Raw genomic sequence first — 24,864 nt, forward strand, 5'->3', positions numbered from 1 at the left:
ACCCCACATTCTGATAAACACACACACTTCCTCAGCCCCATCTGCGATACACTCTTCCTCCTTCCCCCTTCTTCAGTTCCCTTCCTTCTTTTTTGTGACTCTTCTGACCTCAGAAAAACTTCACTGAACCTCTCTGGAAAAGCAAGTAATAAAACCGGCTGCTCATCCTATGAAGGCTCCTACTGGCACATTGTGTGTTTGTGTTTTGTGCATCATTGTTATGTTTGCCACAGCTGTGTGATGTGGAATAGCTTAGCCCCTTGGCCTGGGTTCTGCCTACTCAACAAGCAGTTCAGAATGAGAACGTGGGCTTTTCTGCATTCTCATTTGTAAGTTCCTCTTTCTTCAGGTTCCCCCCCCCCCATTTCCACACGTGTTTTACACCCTCTAGTGATTGATTTGATATCACACAAGTTTATGTCTGGCATATCTTACTGCAGATTTAAACTGCAGGTTTTTATGCTGGGCATAAATCTGTACACTATCGAGGTGACCACTAGAGGGGGTGAAACACATGCAGAACAGGAAAAAACCTCCAAAGAAACAGGAACTTACAAGTAAGGAACATGAGAATGTGTGAAAGCCCTAGAAGCCCAGGGTTCAGACATCTCACCTTGGAAGTCCAAGTTAGGTGGCATCTTTTGGAGATCTATCCTGTTGTAATTGCATTCAAGATTGTGAAGCTGGTGCTCCCTTTGTGGTCATTCTTGGGTTCTTGTGTCCACAAAATTGATCTGCCAGATCACTGCCAGACCAGGGCTAAGCAATCCTCAGCACCTGTGTCCATCATTAGGGTTGCCAGGTCCCTCTTCGCCACCAACAGGAGGTTTTTGGGGCAGAGCCTGAGGAGGGCGGGGTTTGGGGAGGAGAAGGACTTCAATGCCATAGAGTCCAATTGCCAAAGCAGCCATTTTCTCCAGAAGAACTGATCTCTATCAGCTGGAGATCAGTTGTAATAGCAGGAGATCTACAGCTAGTACCTGGAGGTTGGCAACCCTATCCATCATGGGAACTGTTGCGCCCACTGGGAGCTGGCGTGCCCAGGAGTCTGGATCTAAGCAATCCTGTCCCAGCATTCCTTGAGCCTCCAGAGCCTCTTTGGGTGGTTTGAGTCCAGTGGCACTGTAGAGACCAACTGCTTTTTCGAGGTATGAGGTTTCAAGAGTCCAAACTTCCCTCGTTAGACTCTTGAAAGCTGACACCCCGAAAATCTTGTTGGTCTTTATGGTGTTACTCAAATCTTTGGATAGTGATTGCCTTCTACTTACCAGGCAATGTCTACTGAACCTCCAGAAGAATGTCAATGATCAGCTGAATATCAGGGCTAAACTCAGGGGCTGTGGCTTAGTGGTAAAGCTTCTGCTTTGCATGCAGAAGGTCCCAGGTTCAATCCCCAGCATCCCCTGTTAAAGGGACTAGGCAAGCAGGTGATGTGAAAGACCCCTGCCTGAGGCCCTGGAAAGCCGCTGCCAGTCTGAGCAGACAATACAGACTTTGATGGACCAAGGCTCTGATTCCGTATAAGGCAGCTTCAGGTGTTCATATGTCCCACAACAGCTGTCTGTCTTGGACCATTTTTTGATATGGTTGCCAGCTCCAGGTCAGGAAATACCTGGAGATTTTAGGAGGCGGAGCCTGAGGAGGGCAGGGTTTGGGAAGGGGAGGGACTTCAATGCCACAGAGTCCAATTGGCAAAGCAGCCATTTTCTCCAGGTGAACTGATCTCATGAACACATGAAGCTGCCTTATACTGAATCAGACCCTTGATCCATCAGTCGGCAGCGGCTCTCCAGGGTCTCAAGCAGAGGTCTTTCACATCTTCTACTTGCCTGGTCCCTTTAAGTGGAGATCCCGGAGATTGAACCTGGAACCTGCTGCATGCAAAGCAGATGCTCTACCACTGAGCTACGGTCCCTCCCCTCATATGAACACGTGAAGCTGCCTTATACTGAATCAGACCTTGGTCCATCAAAGTCAGCATTGTCTACTCAGATTGGCAGCAGCTCTCCAGGGTCTCAGGCAGAAGTCTTTCACATCACCTGCTTGCCTATAACTGGAGATGCCAGGGATTGAACCTGGGACTTTCTGCATGTCAAGCAGATGCTCTACCACTGAGTCACAGCCCCTCCCCAAATACCAAGATTTCTCCAACTACTGCCTGGAGGTTGGCAACCCTATTTCTGGATCATCTGGACTGCACCATCCTTTGTAATTCCTATCAATGCATTTCAAGGGGCCCATTCAAGAAATTGCTTACAGTCTCTAGAGCTCCTTCTGAGAGCTCATAGAATCATAGAGTTGGAAGGGACCACCAGGGTCATCTAGTCCAACCCTCTGCACAATGCAGGAAATTCACAACTCCCTCCTCCACACACACACACCCAGTGACCCCTATTCCATGCCCAGAAGATGGCCAAGGTGCCCTCCCTCTCATGATCTGCCTAAGGTCATAGAATCAGCATTGCTGACAGATGGCCATCTAGCCTCTGCTTAAAACCCTCCAGGGAAGGAGAGCTCACCACCTCCCGAGGAAGCCTGTTCCACTGAGGAACTGCTCTAACCATTAGAAAATTCTTCCTAATGTTTAGCTGGAAACTCTTTTGATTTAACTTCAACCCATTGGTTCTGGTCCGACCTTCTGGGGCAACAGAAAACAACTCGGCACCCTCCTCTCTATGACAGCCCTTCAAGTATTTGAAAATGGTTATCATATCCCCTCTCAGTCTTCAGGCTAAACATACCCAGCTCCTTCAGCCTTTCCTCATAGGACCGGTCTCCAGACCCCTCACCTGAGCACATCTCAGGCTTGCTGTGTATGAGACCAGTCAAGGGATAGACCTATCATCATGGGGCGTGGCTTTTAAATGATGGACATAAATGCGAAGCTGCCTTATACTGAAGCAGAAAGAGAGAAAGGAACCTTCCGAACGACAAAAGGAAAGTCCGAAGCTGTTTGACGCATATAATAGGAACATGGAATGTGAGAAGCATGAATCGGGGTAAGCTTGAAATTGTTAAACAAGAAATGGAACGTATGGACATTTCAGTCCTGGGAGTAAGTGAATTAAAGTGGACTGGATTAGGACATTTTCAATCAGAAAATTACAAAGTGTTTTATTCAGGGAATGACAAAAAGAGAAGAAACAGAGGCTTTCACAGTCAGAGTTCATCGGTTCTGGTAGGCTATCCGGGCTGTGTTCTTGTAGGCTATCCGGGCACACCCTCATTAGCACATTATCTTGATACTTACAGGACAATGATTAACACATTACCTTTAAATACTTTGCAGGACAATGACTCAGCTCAAACCCAACCCCCTTCTGACTATATATTACTCTTCCTACACACTTGACACTGAGAGACACTGTCCTTCAGTGTTATTCCTCTGAAGATGCCTGCTACAGCTGCTGGCGAAACATCAGGAAAGAAAATACCAAGACCACGGTCACACAGCCCGGATAGCTTACAAGAACCGAAGAAGAAACGGAGTTGCTTTAATAGTGAAGCAAGATGTAGCGAAGGCAGTCAGGAGCTATAATGCAAAGTCTGACCGAATAATAGCAATCAGACTTCAGGGAAAGCCTATCAACATAAGCATCATTCAAGTTTATGCCCCAACTACAGATGCTGATGAGGAAGAAATTGAAAGTTTTTGTGCCAGTGTTCAGAAAGAAATTGATCACACACCTAAACAAGATATGCTGATAGTCATAGGTGGTTGGAATGCAAAAGTAGGAAACAAAGCAGAATCAAATGTTGTTGGCAGATTTGGGCTAGGAGCACAGAATTATGCAGGAGAACGCCTTGTAGAATTCTGTGAAGACAACAATCTGTTCATTGCAAACACATGTTTCAGGCAACCAAACAGACGTTTGTATACATGGACATCACCAGACGGCCAGTTTAGAAATCAAATAGATTACATAATTGGAAGCAGAAGATGGAGAAGCTCTATTCTCTCAGCCAAAACAAGACCAGGAGCCAACTGCGGTACAGATCATGAATTGTTAATATCGAAAATCAAGATAAAGCTTAAGAAAAACACCAAAACATTCATTGCACCAAAATACAATCTAAGCAATATTCCGGAAGAGTTTAAAGACCATGTAAGAAACAGATTTGCATTACTGAGTTCAAGTGAATGTAAACCTGAAGAACTATGGGTGGAAACGAGAGATATGATCAAGGAAGTATATGCAAAGACTATTCCTGTAGCCAAAAGAAAAGAAAAACCTTGATGGATGTCTGAGGAAACTCTTAAAATTGCCAAAGATAGACGAGAAGCCACAGTAGAAGGTGACAGAAACAGAATCAAAAGTCTTAAGTGCAACATTCCAGTGACTTGCACGTAGAGACAAAGAGACCTATTATAATAACTAGTGTAAAGAAATAGACGAGAACAACAAAAAAGAAACAACAAGAGATCTGTTCCACAAGATCTAAGAAATCAAAGGGAAATTTAAAGCACAGTTAGGCCTGCTGAATGATCAGCATGGAAATACATTAACTGAACAGGACAAAATAAAGAAAAGGTGGGAACAATACACTGAAGAACTATACAGAAGAGATGAAAGGATAACAGATTCTTTCCAAGAAGAATCTTTTGAAGAAGAACCTACAGTTTTAGAAAGTGAAGTAAAAGCTGCACTGAGAGCAATCGGGAGAAACAAATCACCAGGAGCAGATGGGATATCAATACAGCTATTCCAAGCCACAGAAACAGAGTCCATCAAAATTTTGACAAGAATATGCTAACAGATATGGAAAACAAAACAATGGCCCACAGACTGGAAATGATCCACTTACATTCCAATTCCCAAGAAAGGAGACATCAAAGATTGCAGCAACTATCGGACCTTCGCATTAATTTCTCACGCAAGTAAAGTGATGCTCAAAATCTTCCAGCAAAGGCTGTTACCATATATGGAACAAGAAATGCCTGATGTTCAAGCTGGTTTCAGAAAAAGAAGAGGCACTAGAGATCATATTGCAAATATACGCTGGTTACTGGAGCATACGAGAGAATTTCAGAAAAAAATCAGATTGTGTTTCATAGATTACAGCAAAGCTTTTGACTGTGTGGATCACGAAAAGCTATGGCTGGTTTTAAAGGAAATGGGTGTGCCTCTACATCTGATCGTTTTGATGCGCAACCTGTACTCTGGACAAGAGGCCACAGTTAGAACAGAATATGGAGAAACAGAATGGTTTCCAATTGGCAAAGGTGTCAGACAAGGGTGTATTTTATCTCCCTATCTCTTCAATCTATATGCAGAACATATAATTAGGAAAGCTGGGTTAGATTTAGATGAAGGTGGAGTGAAAATTGGAGGGAGGAACATTAATAATTTGAGATATGCCGATGACACTACATTATTGGCAGAAAATAGTGAAGATTTGAAACAACTACTGCTGAAAGTTAAAAGAGAAAGTACCAAAGCACGACTACAGCTGAACATCAAGAAAACAAAAGTAATGACTATAGGAGAACTACACAACTTTAAGGTTGACAATGAGGAAATTGAAATTGTTCAAGACTTTCTATTCCTTGGCTCCCCCATCAACCAAAAGGGAGACTGCAGCCAAGAAATCAGAAGGAGATTGAGACTAGGAAGGGCAGCCATGAAGGAGCTAGAAAACATTTTGAAGTGTAAGGATGTGTCACACTGGCCACCAAGACTAGATTAATTCATGCCATCGTATTTCCTATTACTATGCATGGGTGTGAAAGCTGGACAGTGAAGAAAGCTGATAGGAAGAAAATAGATTCCTTTGAAATGTGTTGGAGGAGAGTGTGACGGATACCGTGGACTGCCAAAAAAACAAATCAGTGGGTTATAGATGAAATCAAGCCTGAACTGACCCTAGAAGCGAAAATGACTAAACTGAGGCTGTCGTATTTTGGTCACGTCATGAGACGACAAGAGTTGCTAGAAAAGACAGTCATGCTAGGAAATGTTGAGGGCAGCAGGAAAAGAGGAAGACCCAACAAGAGATGGATTGACACAATAAAGGAAGCCACAGCCTTCAGTTTGTAAGATCTGAGCAAGGCTGTCAAAGATAGGACATTTTGGAGGACTTTCATTCATAGGGTCGCCATGAGTCGGAAGCACTTGACGGCACTCAACACACACACAGTGACAGACTAACACAGCTACCCATCGTGAGCTACCTCAGAGGGATGTTGTGAGGATAAAACGGAGGAGAGGAAAATCATAAAAGCCATCTTGGGCCCCCATTGGGGAGGGAGACATGCTATAAATGAAGTAAATAAGATAAATAAAGTTCACTATAGATTACAGGAGTTTAAGAGTTCTTTCCATGGCAAGTCCAGGTTCAAAAGCCTCCCAGAGATTGTTCTGCTTTTGCAGACATGTAGGACCTGTGAGAGCCAGTGTGGTGTGGTGGTTAGAAAGCCGGACTAGGACTTGGGAAGCCCAGGTTCGAATTCCACTCTTCTATGGAAGCTTGCTGGGTGGCCTTGGGCCAGTCACACACTGTCAGCCTCACCTACATCCTAGGGCTGTTGGGAGGATAAAATGGAGGAGCGGAGAATTATGTCAGCCAACTTTGGTCTCCATTGGGGAGAAAGGCGAAGAATAAATGAAGCAGAATCATAGAATTGGAAGGGACCTCCAGGGTCATCTAATCCAACCCCCTGAACAATACAGGAAATTCACAATGACCTCCCCCCGCACACCCCCAGTGACCCCTACTCCATGCCCAGAAGATGCCCAAGATTCCCTCCCTCTCATGATCTGCCTAAGTTCAGAGAATCAGCATTGCTGACAAATGGCCATCTGGCCTCTGCTTGAAAACCTCCAGGGAAGGAGCGCTCACCACCTCCCAAGGAAGCCTGTTCCACTGAGGAACTGCTCTAACTGTTAGAATGTTCTTCCTAATGTCTGGAGGGAGACTATTTTGATTTAATTTCAACCCGTTGGTTCTGGTCTGGCCTGGGGCAACAGAAAACAACTCGGCACCCTCCTCTCTGTGACAGCCCTTCAAGTACTTGAAGACAGTTATATCAAAGTCCAGAAAGAGAATGGGACAATGCAGGTTCTTAGGTTCTTAATGTAGCCATGAGCAGAAGAGCAATGGGCGTGAGATAAATAAATACATATAAATGAATGAGTTATGGATGAATGCATTTAATGATCTTGCTCTGAAATTGGGGTTTGGGGTAAAGATGAGTGGTATTTATACGTCCTGGGCATTCATCTCAGTTTCAGGATTGGCCTGGGTTTCTGGCACCCTGCAGCAACTCTCCTCCCCAAAGGCATTTTCGAAGGCAGAGAGGAATGGAGGTCTTGGCCTCTCCTTGAAATCGTACCCCATGGCTATGTACAGAATGGGATTGATGCAGCTGCTGGCAAAGGCCAAGCCAGTTGTCAAGGAAACACCAACAATCACTATTTTTGACATCTCTAAGTAGTGAGTGTTAAAGAAAGAGAAAATGTGATAGGGTAGCCAACAGAAATAAAAGATTGCCGTCACTGCTATGAGAACCTTGAAGGACTTGTTCTGTTGTGCCTCAAGTCTCTGCTTTTGAGCAATTTTCAGGTGGCAAGCGATCGTCACGCTGATGGGAATGAGACAGGCAAAAATGTATTGACTTATCACTATAATGTGACGGTTGATCTTTGCTTGCTTGAAGCTTCTTCCATAATATAAGAAACAGATGGTCACTTCTTCATCAATGGGGGATGGTTCAGTGAGTCTGAAATGGATTCGTGGCCAAGACAGCAGCAGCGCCAGGAGCCAAATGCCCAAGGCCACAAAGCAAGCGATCCTATTCCTCCGGAGATTTTGAGCCTGCGCAGAGCTCCTTGTGGAAACACAACGGTCTATGCTGATGACCATGAGGAAGTAAGCGCTGGCGTAGAGGTTGATGTATGCTATGGAGTCGTTGAGTTTACACAAGGCTTGGCCAAATGGCCAGTGAAGCTTCAAGGCATTGTGTGTGATCCTCAGCGGAAGGGAGCAGGTGAAGACGAAGTTGGCAGCTGTCAAGTTGAGAAACCAGATCGTGTTGGTGTTCTTCTTCATGTAGAAGACAAGGATGAAAAGGACCAACCCGTGACCTACGATTCCCAACGCAAGGACAATGCTGTAAATCACCAAGAGGGCCAATGTTAGCCTTCTTGTTAAGATCTCTTGCCAGTATCCATTATCGAGATAATAGGGGGCGAGGGGGATCCTGAAATCAGTGTCGTCAGCTGCAAGAGATGATCCCATTGTTGACCCCATTGTATTCTTGTGCCCTTTGCTTTTCTGCTCGCGGCCACGATGAGAACGTAAGAACCTGCATTGTTCCATCTCATTCTGGATTCTGATTCCACCACTGCTACCCAATGGTCTCTGCAGCTTCCTGGGCAGGACACAAACATTCAACGACCTGCCCTTATTTTGTTATCCTTAGGATCCAGTTGCTATGCACAAGAATCCAGCTGCTGAATATGGAAGCAGTGTTTAGGGACCATAGCAAATAGATCCCCAAAGAAACTAGGTGTTCTGCGTGCCTTCCCCTTTTCCCCTTTAAAAGCAAGCAAGCAAACTCAGCAGCCCTTCGCCTCACCTCTCATGGCAGTGGCTGGCCAAGGGTAATTCACAACTGCAAAAGGGAAAGGAAGAAAGATTCTCTGTCTCCCCACCAAAAAATTCCCACAGATTCCCCCTTCTCCTGAATATTTTCAATGGTGTTGAAAGGTTGCCTCAGGGGCAATATCCTAAGAGTGACAAGGAGAATGATCAGGGGCCTGGAGACAAAGCCCTATGAGGAAAGGCTGAGGGAGTTGGGAATGTTTAGTCTGGAAAAGAGGACGTTGAGGGGGGACACAATTTCTCTTTTGAAGTATTTGACAGGCTGTCACTCAGAGGAGGGCAGGGAGCTGTTCCTGTTGGCGGCACAGGACTCGCAATAATGGGTTTAAATTGTGGGCGGAGTGGTACTGGCTGGATATTAGGGGGGAAATTTACAGTATGAGTTGTTTGACAGTGGAATCCGTTATCTAGGGAGGTGGTGAGCTCCCCCTCACTGGGAGACTTTAAGCGGAGGTTGGACAAACACTTAACATAAGAACATAGGAAAAGCCCTGCTGGATCAGACCAAGAAGGCCCATCAAGTCCAGCAGTCTGTTCCCACAGTGGCCAACCAGATGCCTCTAGGAAGCCCACAAACAAGACAACTGAAGCAGCATTATCCTGCCTGTGCTCCACAGCACCTAATAAAATAGGCATGTTCCTCTGATCCTGGAAAGAAGAGTAGTATCCATTTTTACTAGTAGCCATGGATAGCCCTCTCCTTCATGAACTTGTCCACTCATAAGAACATAAGAAAAGCCTTTCTGGATCAGACCAAGGCCCACAAGCAAGACAACTGCAGCAGCATTATCCTGCCTATGTTAATAACATAAGAAAGGCCCTGTTGGATCAGACCAAGGTCCATCAAGTCCATCAGTCTGTTCAAACAATGGCCAACCTGGGGCCTCTAGGAACCCCACAAAAAAGACAACTGCAGCAGCATTATCCTGCCTGTGTTCCACAGCACCTAATATAATAGGCCTGCTCCTCTGATCCTGGAGAGAATAGGAATGCATCATGACTACTATACATTTTTACTAGTAGCCATGGATAGCCCTCTCCTCCATGAATATGTCCACTCCCCTCTTAAGGACCCATGCAGGTCGATGAAAGGTGTACCAGATTCCCCCACTACCTGGATACCCCTGCAACATCTTCTCAGGCTCCTCTCTCTCCTCAAGACTTTGCCTCCTTGGACCTCTGCTGCACGGACTCCCCAAGATTTTCAGGTAATATCGCCCATCTGAACATCCCTCCCTCCCCCTTGTCCTTATGCCATCCTCGTAGAGTGTGTGTGTGTGTGTGTTTGTGTGTGCATTTGAGGAAGAGGGTGGTTTATTGTGATCCATTTGTAGTTTATTAGTGGTTCCAAGGTTTGTCTTCTTGGTTTGCTTATAGTTGTGTGATTGATTGCTGGTGAATAAAGATTTCATTTAGTTTGAATAAGTTGATCTCCATTACTATTTCTCTAGGCATATGGCTCTGGAATAAAAACCTTCTGTACATAGACAAAAGATCCCTTGTTTATCCATCTGGAAACCCTGTAACAAGCTAATTCCCTCCCACACCCCTTAGGGTCCAGTTTGGGTAACATAGGCCCTATCTGGAGGTTGACAACCCTAGGACTTACTGGTGATCACATTTCACACGAGGAGACCAAAATCAAAAGTCAGCAAGGACACAAATCAGGAGCATCCAGAAGGGATTTAATATTGACCAAGTAATAAGATGTATACATGCAAAGGACAGCAAGGCATGCATAATAATAAACGGCAAGCATAATAATAAACGGGATTCGGGGGACGGGGAGGGATTCAAATCTGGACGGTCACAAGTTCCTGATTTTGGAGAGCCCCAAAAGGTGATCATCCCCTTCAGGACCATTTCAAGATCATGCACGAGTTTCACACACATATCCACTCCTGGTCTCACATCTCACGTCATCCCACTTGGAATATTCTGTAAGGCAAAAAGAAAGAGAGTCGGGTCACCCCAAGCAAGAATCCTGGTTACGCTCTTATCTACAGAAACAGGCCACACACATCTGTCCGGGTGCTCGAGTATTCCCCTCGGCACCGTCCTGAGCTCAGCATCAAAGACACCATGTTTCACACACCCCACTGATACTTTTTGATCCTCTGGAACAGAAGGAGAACAAATAGAGCTTCACAACTTTGCATGTCTTGTCTGTTTGGATGGAGAACATGGAATCAGCATCTCCCCCCGTCTCCAAGACCAGGCCCTTTCTGATCCAACCCATCTGAAATAATGTAAGTCAGAACGTAATGGATGCTTCTTCCAGAGAATTAAGTTGCTGGCCCTCCAACGATTTGCTTTAGGTTTTCTTTCAAGGCTACAGAATGACAGATTCATTTACTTGTGTCATTTATGCTTTGCCTGCCTTGCTCAGATTCAAGGCAGATGACAAAATCCGATGCAAAAAAGAACACATAAAACACACAACCCACTGTGAATAACAGTGCATTCCTGAGAGGCAACGTGGCTGCGCTGCTTCCAAAGGAGGTTTCGGCCCTGCCAAAACCTCCTTCTGGTGTCAAAAATCTGTGCAACTCTCACAGGGTTGCACAGGAGATACACCACATAAAAGGTGGCGTATCTCGCCAAAAATAAAAAGTGGCATTCCTAGGGTTGCCAACCTCCAGGTACTAGATAATAGAAAAAAGAGACACCACTGTACTGATACTATATAGTTAGGAAATGAGCACAGGAGCGACACAACAATGTAGTTACAAAATGCAAAAAGATTCTATTGGAAAAGTTACACATAGTAAGCAACAACCATGCAAAAACAATGGGTCTAACAAAATTCTATATCTATAATAGTAAAGTCCAATAGCCACTGATACAGTGAGGGAAAAAAGTATTTGATCCCCTGCTGAATTTGCCTGTTTGCCCTCTGACGAAGAAATGACCAATCCATAATTTTAATGGTAGGTCTATTGTAGCTGTGAGAGACAGAATAACAACAGGAAAGCCCCCAGAAACCCAGAAGACAAAAGTCAGAGATTGATGTGCATTATAATGAGCGAAATAAGTATTTGATCCCTTTGCAAAAGATGACTTAGTACTTGGTGGCAACACCCTTGTTGGCAATTACAGAGGTCAGAGGTTTCTTGTAGGTGGCCACCAGGTTTGCACGCATCTCAGGAGGTATTTTGTCCCTCTCCTCTTTGCAGATCCTCTCCAAGTCAGTAAGATTTCAAGCTACTCAAACCTTCAGCTCTCTCCACAGATTTTCAATGGGATTAAAGTCTGGAGACTGGCTAGGCCACTTCAGGACCTTAATGTGCTTTTTCTTGAGCCACTCCTTTGTTGCCTTGGCCATGTGTTTTGGGTCATTGTCATGCTGGAATACCCATCCTCGACCCATTTTCAATGCCCTGGCTGAGGGAAGGAGGTGCTCACCCAAGATTTGATGATGCATGGTCCCGTCCATCGTCCTTTCGATGTGGTGAAGGTGTCCTGTCCCCTTAGCAGAAAAACACCCCCAAAGCATAATATGTCCCCCTCCATGTTTGACGGTGGGGATGGTGTTCTTGGGGTCGTAGCCAGCATTCCTCCTCCTCCAAACACGGCGAGTTGAGTTGATGCCAAAGAGCTCGATTTTGGTCTCATCTGACCACAACACTTTCACCCAGTTCTCCTCTGGGTCATTCAGATGTGCATTGGCAAACTGCAGACGGGCCTGTACATGTGCTGTCTTGAGCAAGGGGACCTTGCGGGCTCTGCAAGATCTCGGTCCTTCACGGCGTAGTGTGTTACCTACTGTTTTCATGGTGACTATGGTCCCAGCTGCCCTGAGATCTTGACAAGTTCCCCCCATGTAGTTCTGGGCTGCTTCATCACCGTTCTCATGATCATTGCAACTCCACGAGATGAGATCTTGCATGGAGCCCCAGACCGAGGAAGGTTGACAGTTAGGGTTAGGGTTGTTACCTTCTCACCAAGCTGCTTGGTAGCCCAGTCCAGCCTTGTGCAGGTCTACAATCTTGTCCCTGACATCCTTGGACAGCTCTTTGGTCTTGGTCATGGTGGCTAGTTTGGAATCTGATGGATTGATTGCTTCTGTCGACAGCAGAACCCTAACCCTAACCCTAATCTGGCTGGTTGATAGGGGATCAAATACTTATTTCCCTCATTATAATGCACATCAATCTCTGACTTTTGTCTTCTGGGTTTCTGGGGGTTTTCCTGTTGTTATTCTGTCTCTCACAGCTACAATAAACCGACCATTAAAATTATGGACTGGTCATTTCTTTGTCAGAGGGCAAACGGGCAAATTTAGCAGGGGATCAAATACTTTTTCCCCTCACTGTATATGTATTTTCAAGATAGTTCAGCAGAAGAAATATTGTTTTCCAAAGATGACATGGGGATACGGCCATTTCAAATTTCTTCAATACAATTCTTCATCGGTCCCCAAACATCAAGAAAACTTGATTCATATTATTTTTGATTGCAGTTAAAGATACAAAATAGTCACCACATTCCACTTAGGATACATTCAGTGCAGTATTTTTAACTGCAATCAAAAATGATATGAATCGAGTTTTCTTGATGTTTGGGGACTGATAAAGAATTGTATTGAAGAAATTTGAAACGCACTCATTCTGATTGGCCAGAAGAAGACCCAGCTTGGCCACTGATTGGCTGCAGGAGAATACTGCTTTGGGGGCGCCAAACTTGTACGAATTTATCCGGCGTCCACACAAACTCGCCAAATTTGGCTCCTCGTTTTCCCGCCTTTTTTTGACTTCGGCTCTATCCAAACTTGAAACCGCCAAATTGGGGAAAATTCAGCTGTTTTTCGGTTCGGGATGAACCGAATCGACAGCCCTAAGGCAGACTTTGTTTACGGGTTGGTTTGCCAGTGCCTTCCCCAGTCATCTTCCCTTTACCCCATACTCATTTTACCAACCTCGGAAGGATGGAAGGCCGTCAACCTTGAGCCAGCTACCTGAAACTGACTTTTGTTGGGATTGAACTCAAGTCGTGAGCAGAGCTTTTGACTGCAGTACTGCAGCTTAACACTCCGCGCCACGGGGCTCGTAGAGATAGCTACAGCTATATCTATATTTCTATCTACATTTCTATATCTTTAAGGGACTTACTTGAGCTTTGTGTCAGCTGCACACACACGGGGCCATTGCCACATTGATCGGGCTGCCCTTCGTCCCAAGGGGCGATGGTTGAACTGTAGGGTGTTCCGTCGGTCCAGGTCCAGGTGGAGCACTGAGGGAAGAAAAAGAGACGGCACTCAGGAATGTTGGGTCTCCCTTTTCACCTATTGGCAGAGCGAGGTGGGGGGAGATGAGAAGAGATCCAGTCTGACCCTCCCCAATCCAGTTGGCAGGGAGTGGTGGAGGCATGAAGCCTGCGGTTGGCTTCACAGGCTGGCAGCCAAACTAGACCCCATCATGGTCAAGTTGGTCATGCAGACGAATCCTCGTCAAACGCCCAAGATGGAGTCTTTCAACCACAGGGGTGCCGAGTGAGGCTGAGTTTTGTGGGCAGCAGCAATGGTGCAAGCAGGAGGGAGGGGCCAGGATGTGTGTCCCCCCTTCGGGGTGTGTGGATGGCCTGCCAATGCCCATGGAACCTCTTTGGGCTGGAGTCCATTTCAAGAGCTCAGAGTTCAGCTGCCAGCGGCCTCTGCAAAACTCCCTTTCTCTTCTGATCTCTCTCTCTCTCTTAGGGTTGCCCACCTCCAGGTAGTAGCTGGAGATCTCCTGCTATTACAACTGATCTCCAACCAAAAGAGATCAGTTCCCCTGGACAAAATGGCTGCTTTGGCCATTGGGCTCTATGGCATTGAAATTAGGCTTACCAGGTCCCGTCGGTCAATTGGCAGGAGGTTTTTTGGGGCGCGCGGTGCGGGCGCATGCCTGGCTTGATGCGCCCGCACTCCGATGTGCCTACATCACTTCCAGTTTATTCAGAAGTGATGGGGACAGTCTCTCTATCTCGGCCGAAACTATGGAAACCATAGAGTTTTGGCTGAATTTGCTGGAGCATCCATGAAGCTTCAGCTGGTCGACGGGCAGCCCGGTGGATTGGCAGTAGTTTACCTGCCACCACCTGGCACTTGGCAACCCTAATTGAAGTCCCTCCCCAAACCCCACCCTCCTCAGGCTCTGCCCCAAAAACCTCCCGATGGTGGAGAGGGGGGACTCTCTCTCTCTCTCTCTCTCTCTCTCTCTCTCTCTCTCTCTCTCTCTCTCTCTCTCTCTCTCACATGCACACACTCTGCCATCCATGTCTGACTGGAAAGCAAAATTCAAGCCAAGGGATGGGGATTGGTGCCATGGCGATTGTCTGCTCTGAACTCACATTCTCTGCATTTTGCAAACCAATCCACATGTCATTTTCAGCCTCCTTCAACAGCTTGGCAAGGAAGACGCTGTCCGATGCAGAGGCGATGGACGTGAGATGAAAGTTGCGACCGTAACTCTGGCATTCTTCCTGCAGGAAAGGTAAGAACAGGCCAATGGAGGGGCTCACCAAAGACCCTGAGAAAAATGGGGCCATAAGCAGGAGCCAGTAGAGCCCGAGAGAGAGCCCAGCCTGGCACGGAGGCTCCTGCTCCCGGGAAGGGATGCCAACGGGGTTTGGCCCGGCCCTCTGTCTAGAGAGGACATGACCCATTCCCGCTTGATCCCCTGACCCTTGGGCAAGACTAGGAGCAAGCGTGGATGTGTATCTTGTGTGAAAGAACAAAAAGTGAGTCTCACCTCTGCATCTCTGAAAGACCGGGGCGTGTTGAAATACCTGTAGCAGTAAAAGCCATGGCTGGTCCATTTCGGGTTGCACGCTGTGTTTCTAAGAAGCTTATATTCAGCAAGCAGGAAGCTCAAGTCTTCCTGTTCTTCTTCATGAGGCAAGCTCCCTTCCCCTATCTCCACCGGGTTGCCACAGGCCAGCCAGAGAAGATGGCAGAAGAAGAGGCTGAAAAGGGTCCCTGGTCCCATCTTGGCTCTTCTCCTGGGAAGAGAGCAAACAGAAATCGTTGTGGTTTTAAATGACTCTGCAGGCCATCCCTATTGGTTCTGGACTGCTGAAATGAAGAAGAGCGCCCCCGGACCAGTGGTCCCTCCATTCCAGCATCCTCCTTCTCACAGTGGCCAACCAGCAGCACGGCTTCATGTGTTCATGGGGTGGGAATAGGGAACGCTTCCCCTGCATCATCTCCCCCTCCTTCCCCAAACAAGTGCCTTGAACATGGCTCCAACATCACCCCAAGTGCTAGGAACCCTGGGAAGTGTAGTTACCAAATACCTTACTGGGAGAAGGGAGAAGCAAGGGAGCGCATGAGATCCTCAGTAAAAGAACATAAGGAAAGCCCTGATGGATCAGACCCAGGCCCATCAAGTCCGGCAGTCTGTTCACACAGTGGCCAACCAGTGCCTCCAGGAAGCCCACAAACAAGACCACTGCAGCAGCATTAATCTTGCCTGTGTTCCACAGCACCTCATATAATAGGCCAGCTCCTCTGATCCTGGACAGAATAGGTATGCATCATGACTAGTGAAGCGGGTCAGTGCCTTTCGAGTGACTATGCTCTTAGAATCCACCCCTACCTGAGAAGGGGTGTGTTATCTTATTCAGTTAGTCATCTACTAAGCAGGACCCAACTACTTTACTCACTTAAAAAAGTAAGTCTTTTTATTGATGTGCTCCAATGTAATTGTGTATATATGTGTATATGTAAGGATTACAAAGTCTTAAAATTCAGTAACAATGTATACAGTAAAGCAAGAAAGTTCTACATACTATTCAGTTTTAAAATCCAACACTTAAAATATAACAGTTAAAGAAATCTGATTTAGTTCAAAGTAACTAATTCACATTCCAGAATAATATATTTGTAAAGTCAGACGTACCAACACCATCTTCTGAACCTCCCTTAGAGGTCTGAAGTTCTAGCCCTCTCCCTGCCTGTATTTATACTGTTTCAGTCACCTTCAATGAGCTTGAAACTAGAGCTCGAGCAGGAGACAGTTGTACTGCACATGCTCAGTGGCTTCGCTTTAGATTACCAAATAAGGACTTCCTCTTCCACCAGGCTATTTTGCTAAACCTTAAACAGTCAGTTTTGAGTTTCGTTATCTCTCTATATTATCAATTTTACCATCATTCTCATCTCCAGAAAAATATGCTGAGATTGAACCTATTCAATAATTTCTAGTATCATGTATTCATGTTTAAATCATAAAATACAATATTAGCATAGAATACCCTTGGAACGGAGAGTATTTCAGCACTTGAAGTCATTGGAAAGGCAGGGAACAAACACTCTGTCCTGTAGCTTAAAGAATGCAGGAAGTGTTGCAAAGGCTTTTCTCTCTAGCCATTGAAAAGGCTGAGAAAGGTCATAGAAAAAAGCAGAAAGTGCTGCTAGCAGATCTGCACTAACACTGAAATCTTTGACAGAGTGATTCAGAAACATAAGCCTCTGGCAAAGAATATCCTATTAAAAGGAAATTAAAACCTCTGCTGTATAATTTGCAGTTGATATGTGTAGTTTGGTTTTACATTGAAAATTTCTGCATATGTACCACACTAATTCCACAGTTCATTCACAGAGGGTAGCCGTGTTAGTCTGTCTTCAGTAGTAGAAAAGAGCAAGAGTCCAGTAGCACCTTAAAGACTAACAAAACTATTTTCTGGCAGGGTATGAGATTTCGTGAGCCACAGCTCACTTCTTTAGTGGTATCTGAAGAAGTGAGCTGTGGCTCACGAAAGCTCATACCCTGCCAGAAAATAGTTTTGTTAGTCTTTAAGGTGCTACTGGACTCTTGCTCTTTTCCACAGTTCATGTGCTCTAATATGTCAATGCCTGGAACACTAGTATCCATTTTTACTAGTAGCCATGGATACCCCTCTCCTCCATAAACATGTCAACTCCTGGGGTTGCCAACCTCCAGGTTCTAGCTGGAGATCTCCTGCTATTACAACTGCTTTCCAGATGATAGAGATCAGTTTCCCTAGAGAAAATGGCCGCTTTGACAATTGGACTCTATGGCATTGAAGTTCCTCCCCACCCCAAACCCCACACTCCTCAGGCTCTGCCCCAAAAACCTCCCACCGGTTGTGAAGAGGGACCTGGCAACCCTATACACTCCCCTCTAAAAGCCTTCCAAGTATCAGAATGCTTCCCTGTGTGTGGGAGATGGAGAGAGCAACCCCTGAGATTTGTAGGCCATGTCTAGTGAAGGTCAACTTCAGGATGGAGAAGGAAGGAGCGAGAGAGATGTTCCCTCTTCTCCTCCAAATGCCTCAGGGCAGATGATAGTCCAGGGATGGGGGAGTTGGCAAAGAGGTTTGGGAGGAGGGATGGGGGAGACCAGGACTCCTTCAGGTATCTAAAACAGTGTCTTTAAAAGTAAAATAAGAAGGCATTTTAAAACAGTAAAAAGAAACCCTCAGAAGCAGCCAGAGCTCTAACAGGGCTTGAGAGTTTTGTCACCACTCCCTCATCCCTACTCTCCCTCGAGTAGACAACTCAGAGGAGGGGGGGGGAGAGAAGTTAAGATTAAAACTATATAGAGGCGGTAGAAGCTACATAACAGAGACAAAGAAACTAAACAAAGAAATAGGAAAGTACCAAAGTCAATGGGGAGGATGACAACAAAAGAAAAATGAAAAGAAAAAATAAAGTTCGAATCTGCAGCTTCCACACAGAGCTCAGCCTATCGACTGGAACCGGGATGTAAATGTCAGGAGGGAAGGCGGTTAGGGGCACACAAGAACAGGAACAGACTAGGTCGAGGAGAGGAAAAGGAGCTCTTCACTCTGAGGCCTTTTATGCACAGGTCGTTTCCGTTGGATATGCTGCTCTCTCCATGCACAGTATTTGCAGTCGAATTCTCAAATCACTCTGCACAGGGATCTGAAACTGACCAACATGCGCTGTGAAACTGACCAACTAAGACGCCTCATAGGTCAATTGTGACTATTCCATCGTTATAGCACTAGTCTTGCATTTGCACAAAAAAAAAAAAAAGGCTTTCATGGCTATCCTAAAGAAGATGCATATAAGGGGAGGGCAGCAAACTAGCCCAGCTCTGTTCAATCAGGCCGAAGAGTGAAACTGACCCACACTCGCTGTGAAACTGACCAAATAAGCAGCCACATGGTTGTTTGTGATTATTTTAGCTAGTTGCAAACAAAAATTCCTATTTCATCCAGCTGATGTCTGAAAGTGACCAAACCTCACTGTGAAACTGACCAAATAAGCAAGCTCATAATATTCTAGCTTCGAGGGGAGAAGTTTGATGAGAGGGAAAGACAAGTGGGAGGGAGAAGGGAGAATGGGTGTGGGGAGAAAAACCATAACTGGCAAGTATGCACAGGACCAGCTTTCGATTTGGAATTGAGGCAGACTCTAAACTCAGGCTAAAACAGCTTCCAGAAAACATAGGGGAAATGCGAGGGGACAGCATTTTTCTAAAACGTGCATAATAAAAACCCCAAAGTAGTCAGGGGGTGACTGTGACGGAAACAGCCTGTGCATAAAAGGCCTGAGCTGGAGAAGAACTTGGCATACCAATGCTCTCTTGCATATCAAAGGGGAGGACTGTGAGTGCCCATGGGTCATCTTCTGAGCTTCAGGATTCCAGCCATAATTCCTAGGCCATCTCTAACTGAGGAGATTCTCTACACCCCAATCCTCTCTGAAATAAGTGCAATAAACGAGTCCTCCTGAAGAAATCCCTTAGGCAGTAACCTTCAGGTACCTCTTCTTTTCTCCACCCCCTGGCAAGAAAAAAAATCTCTCCTGTTGACCCATCCACCTCAGAGTTTGAGCTCTACCAGAGATGCAATTTCTCTGCTCCCTCAAGACCTCAACATATTCCACATAGAGAAGGGAAGGGGAAAGATCGAGGACTCACCTGTATGTCCAGTTGCAAGGTTGGGTACCTCTGTCTGGTTGAGAGCAAACTGAGAAAGCTGTGGAGGTCCTCTGGAATTTATGCTCCTGGACATTTGGAAGAGCTCTGATGGAAAGGTCAAGCGAAAAACATCATCGGGTGCCAAAACCAGTGACCCAATTCCCAAGAAAACAGATAAAGAAGAGCCAGGCAATGACGCCACTGAACTCCCTCACACGGGGGAGGGGGGATCTATCCCGTGTTCATCTGACTCACATACTGAGATAACACATCAGGAGGACTTGGCTGAATGCCGGGTGGCCCATTAAGGAGCTCTCTGCTGACTGCTGAGGCAGGGGGACTGGATGACTATGGCTTCCTTTTTAGGGACCTCTCCTGGGCATCCCTAGGAGCCCCGTGGCGCAGAGTGGTAAGCTGCAGTACTGCAGTCCAAGCTCTGCTCACGACCTGAGTTCCATCCCAATGGAAGTTGGTTTCAGGTAGCCGGCTCAAGGTTGACTCAGCCTGCCACCCTTCCGAGGTCGGTAAAATGAGTACCCAGCTTGCTGGGGGTAAGGGGAAGTTGACTGGGGAAGGCACTGGCAAACCACCCTGTAAACAAAAGTCTGCCTAGAAAGCGTCGGGATGTGACGTTCCCCAATTGGTCAGGAATGACCCGGTGCTTGCTCACGGGGCCCTTTACCTTTTACCTGGGCATCCCAGAGGACCACAAAATAAACCTAATTAAATATGTGACTCTAACTTGTATTTTTACTGCTGGGCCTATATTCAGGCAACGCTTTTGCTAAAAGTCAGATAGCCAACCTCTACTGGATTAGAAGAAGAAGGCAAAGGAGAAGAGTTGGTTTTTATACCCCACTTTTCTCTACCTTAAGGAGTCTCAAAGGGGCTTAAAATCACCCTTCCTTTCCCCACAACAGGCCCCTTGTCAGGTAGGTGGGGCTGAGAGAGTTCAGAGAGCCTGAGGAGGGCAGGGTTTGGGGAAGGGAGGGACTTCAATGCCATAGAGTCCAATTGCCAAAGCAGCCATTTTCTCCAGGGGAACTGATCTCTATCGGCTGGAGATCAGTTGTAATAGCAGGTGATCTCCAGATCATACCCGGAAGTTGCCAACCTCCAGGTACTGGCTGGAGATCTCCTGCTATTACAACTACTCTCCAGCCGATAGAGATCAGTTCCTCTAGAGAAAATGGCCGCTTTGGCGATTGGACTCTATGGCATTGAAGACCCTCCCCTCCCCAAACCCCGCCCTCCTCAGGCTCCACCCCAAAAACCTCCAACCGGTTGTGAAGAGGGACCTGGCAACCCTACATCTGACTCATGGCGACCCCATGAATCAAAGTCTTCCAAAATGTTCAGTTCAGGCTTGATTTGATCTATAACTCAGTTATTTGTTGTTGTTTTGGGCAGTCTACGGTATCCGTAACTCCTCCAACACCACACTTCAAAGGAATCTACTTTCTTCCTATCAGCTTTCTTCAATGTTCCAGCTTTCATACCCATACAATAGTAAAAGGGAATACCATGGCATGAATTAACTGGATCTTGGTGGGCAGTGACACATCCTGACACTTAAGAACCTTTTCTAGCTTCTTCATGGCTGCCCTTCCCAGTCTCAATCTCCTTCTGACTTCTCGGCTGCAGTCTCCTTTTTGGTTGATGATGGAGCCAAGGAATAGAAAGTCTTCAACAATTTCAGTTTCCTCATTGTCAACCTTAAAGTTGAGCAAAAGAATACCTGGGCATTAATCTGGCATTAAAAATCAAAACACACAAAAACCAATGGGGGAACATATTCAGCTTCCAGGGAAGATTACAGTGTGAGAGTGATGAACTTGAGTTCACCCACAACTATAAGACCATAGATTCCCAGGGCAGAATAGGGACATAGAGTTCTTCTCTCACTGCAGATAATTGTCCGCATTTCCTGCCCCCAAGCATCTCTCCCTGGCTCTAATCAAGCCGATTATGCTTTGCGTACCCCAAAAGTCATGTTGGTCTCTGAGGTGCTACTGAAATTGAATCTTGCTGTCCTCTGCTTGTAGGAGTGGAGACTCACTCCAGGATCTACTGAACAGCTGCACCACTTCAGGAAAACGTCTGACCTGCACCATTTCACTTTCCATCCATTCCTGTTGGGCTATGACAGCTCTCCAGCAGCTACCCCCACCCCAGGCCAGGGTTATACCTCTTTAAGGGGCCACCTACTAGCATGTAGCAGTAAGCTGGCTAACCATGTAGACATTACACTCCCATCCAATTATTGGGGAGATCAGATCCCAGATCAGATTCCTCCCAAGAAAGTTGCCGTCATCTTGTTTGTGGGCACTCTGCACCTGTAGGGCTGCTGATCTCCAGGTAATAACTGGAGAACTCCTGCTATTACAAATGATCTCCAGCCGATAGCGATCAGTTCCCCTGGAGAAAATGGCCGCTTTGGCCATCAGACTCTATGGCATTGAAGTCCCTGCCCTCCCCAAACCCCTACCTCCTCAGGGTCTGCCCCCAAAAGTTTCCCGGGACAGCTTCCTTCCCCTCCCTGTCCCTCAGCATTGGCTTCACTGACCTGGCAGCCCTAGGCACCTGGTTGGCCACTGTGTGAACAGATTGCTGGACTTGATGGGCCTTGGTGTGATCCAATATGACTGCCAGCATAGTGTAGCGGCGAGAGCATTGGACTAGGATCTGGGAGACCCAGGTTCAAATCCCCACTGTGCCATGCAAGCTTGACAAGTGACCTGGGGGCTTTAAACCTCAACCTGAGAGACCTGAGGTCTTATGGAGAAACTGTCCTCCATGCCTGGTGACTGGTTAGGAGCAAATGCAAAACTGTCTGCAGGGTTTGTTATAAGTCCCAAATTAACACTGAAAGACAAGAAAGGGAGATGGGGTAAAGCTCTTTTTCAGTGAGAGGAGGATGGAAAACTGCCCTTCAGAACCATGTCGACATAGAAGGGTTGAACTACTGGCTTTGGCAGGGGGTGGTATTTTCTGCAGAACTGATCACATCCTCCGTTGGGAAAAGTGCCCTTCCGAGCCAGGCCAGGGCTGAATGTGGAGGTATTGGTTTTGGCAGCTGATGGGATTTTCCACAGAACTGATCACATGCCCAGTGGGCACAACTCCCATTTGCACAACCAGATTGTGAGGACTGGCATTCTCCTCACCTCTGCGAATTTCTCTCCAGATGTGAGTCTCCAGGCAGGGAAGGACCCCACTGATTTAGAGAAATGTCGGGGCAGCAAGGACAGGGGCTGGCTGTGCGAGGGGTTACACACAGTCAAAATTGACCACCTGGCCTGCATTTCTCAGGGACAATGTTGGAAGCCACAATCTATTAGTGACCAGAGCCTGGATACTGACTTTCAAGTATTGGATTAAAATCCATTATAGAGCTATCTTGAAAGACCTAATTATCTATCTATTGAGGGACTCCTATAGGGTGATCTGGTTCTCCACAATTTTAGCTAAGCTTAACCAAATGGGAATTAATTTGGACGGATTAGTAAGGCTAGATGAAAAGGCAGCATTCTATATAATTAAGCAACGGCTCTTAGACCATGAATACCAGAAAATATGTCCACTCAATCCGCCAGTATGCTCCCCACTTAAAATGGATTTGCTAACATTGCCTGGAAAGATACAGCAATATTTCCATACACTGGATGAACCCTTCCAACGGAGAGCTTTTATGTTAGCTCGTTTTAACTCCTTCCCATCCAAGGTTCTTTATGGGAGATTTACAAAAACTCCCTTTAACAAGAGACTATGTCCATGTGGAATGGGCCAGCCAGATTCCCTACAACACATTATCCTAGATTGTCATTTACATGAGGAACCCCACAAAAAATGTATATTACTTTTAATTAGCAAATTGATGGCCCCTTACAGAACAACCATATGTCAGTTCCTGCTGAATGATTTCATGCCTGAGGTTACGGTGAAGGTAGCAGAGTTTTTAGTGGAAGTGGCTAAGGTTAAGATTCAATCTTAAATATTAATTGATTGTAATTTTTATGAAACACCTGTTATTTCTGATCTCATGACCATAACTATCTATGCCAATAAAGGTTATATGTATGCATGTATGTATGTATGAATGAATGAGCTCTTCACATGATCTACTCGAGAGGCCTTAAACCCCACTGGGGACTGCTGGATCAACCACAGCCAAACACTCCGCTTCTCAACCAGATCCATCTCCAGCTCTTTCACCCTCTGTCCCTTGACCACAAGACAAGAGTCACTGGAAAAGACAATCATGCTAGGAAAAGTGGAAGGCAGCAGGAAAAGAGGAAGACCCAACAAGAGATGGAGTGACTCTATAAAGGAAGCCACGGCCTTCAATTTGCAAGACCTGAACAAGGCTGTTAACAATCGGGCATCTTGGAGGACTTTGATTCATAGGGTCGCCATGAGTTGTCAGAAGCAATTTGATGGCACTTAACACATACACACACACACACACACTCACACACAGAGGACTCCACACATCAGGTCCTAAGTAGCTAATTCTACCATTCCTGTGGACACTTTCTGTAGGGTTGCAAACCTCCAGGTACTACAATTCAAAATATACAATAATGGCGCTTTAACGTGGTGCAGTCTGAATACAGCTTCGGCTGAAATTGACTAAACTCATGAACTTTGGAGACTCTGGCGAGAGCTCTTTAAATGCATGAACTGCGGTGAATCCGTCAGGAGCTCCTTATGCGTGTATACTAGAACGGTTATTTTTGTTGAATATTGTTTGTTGATTGTTGATGTAACACCATATTGAAACAGTGAAGATTATAAACTACATGAACCTTTGAAGCACATTACAAACTGTGTTTATTTTGAATATATAATTACAGAGTTATCCCAATATTGGGAAAGAGTTTAATAAGGTTTCTTTGAACTTTGAAAATAATTGAGCAAGTGTGCTGTATTACTATTGAACCTCCAGGTACTAGCTGGAGATCTCCTGCTATTACAATTGATCTCTAGCCGATAGAGATCAGTTCACCTGGAGAAAACGGCTGCTTTGGCAATGGGACTCTATGGCATTGAAGTCCCTCCCCTTCCTAAACCCCACCCTCCTCAGGATCTGCCCCAAAAACCTCCCCCCCCAGTGGTGAAGAGGGACCTGGCAACCCTAATTTTTTGCTTCCTACCATCAAGAGAACATCAAAAACCATGGAAGGCTCAACTTCTACCCCCAATATTCCAGTTGATTCTGCTAGTTGGAGGTGGGCCTATCATACAAGGCCCCCTTCATAGTCTGGCCCCCAATCTCTGCCGCAATGTCTCCGCTGTGTCTGTTCCGGGGAAAGTCGAGAGGTGCTTTTCCAGAGGCCTCATCTTTGGTAGAGGGGTGGGCAGTGAC

General features: G+C 46.0%; 2 protein-coding genes across 2 annotated transcripts; both read right to left on the minus strand.

Moving 5' to 3' along the window:
- Positions 1 to 7,200: 7,200 nt before the first annotated feature.
- On the minus strand, positions 7,201 to 8,238 carry LOC130474950 (chemerin-like receptor 1). Its single transcript, XM_056846641.1, has one exon. It carries the CDS (start codon positions 8,236 to 8,238, stop codon positions 7,201 to 7,203), a length of 1,038 nt encoding a protein of 345 aa, XP_056702619.1.
- A 109-nt stretch (positions 8,239 to 8,347) lies between these two features.
- Positions 8,348 to 15,572, minus strand: LOC130474951 (C-type lectin BPL-like). Its single transcript, XM_056846642.1, has 5 exons — positions 15,336 to 15,572; positions 14,935 to 15,066; positions 13,716 to 13,836; positions 10,523 to 10,542; positions 8,348 to 8,371 (listed from the first exon to the last, which is right to left on the minus strand). The coding sequence occupies exons 1-5, from the start codon at positions 15,570 to 15,572 to the stop codon at positions 8,348 to 8,350; spliced, it is 534 nt and encodes a 177-aa protein (XP_056702620.1).
- Positions 15,573 to 24,864: the final 9,292 nt, after the last annotated feature.

The sequence above is a fragment of the Euleptes europaea genome, chromosome 3 (genome assembly GCF_029931775.1).
Source record: "Euleptes europaea isolate rEulEur1 chromosome 3, rEulEur1.hap1, whole genome shotgun sequence".
Lineage (NCBI taxonomy): Eukaryota > Metazoa > Chordata > Lepidosauria > Squamata > Sphaerodactylidae > Euleptes > Euleptes europaea.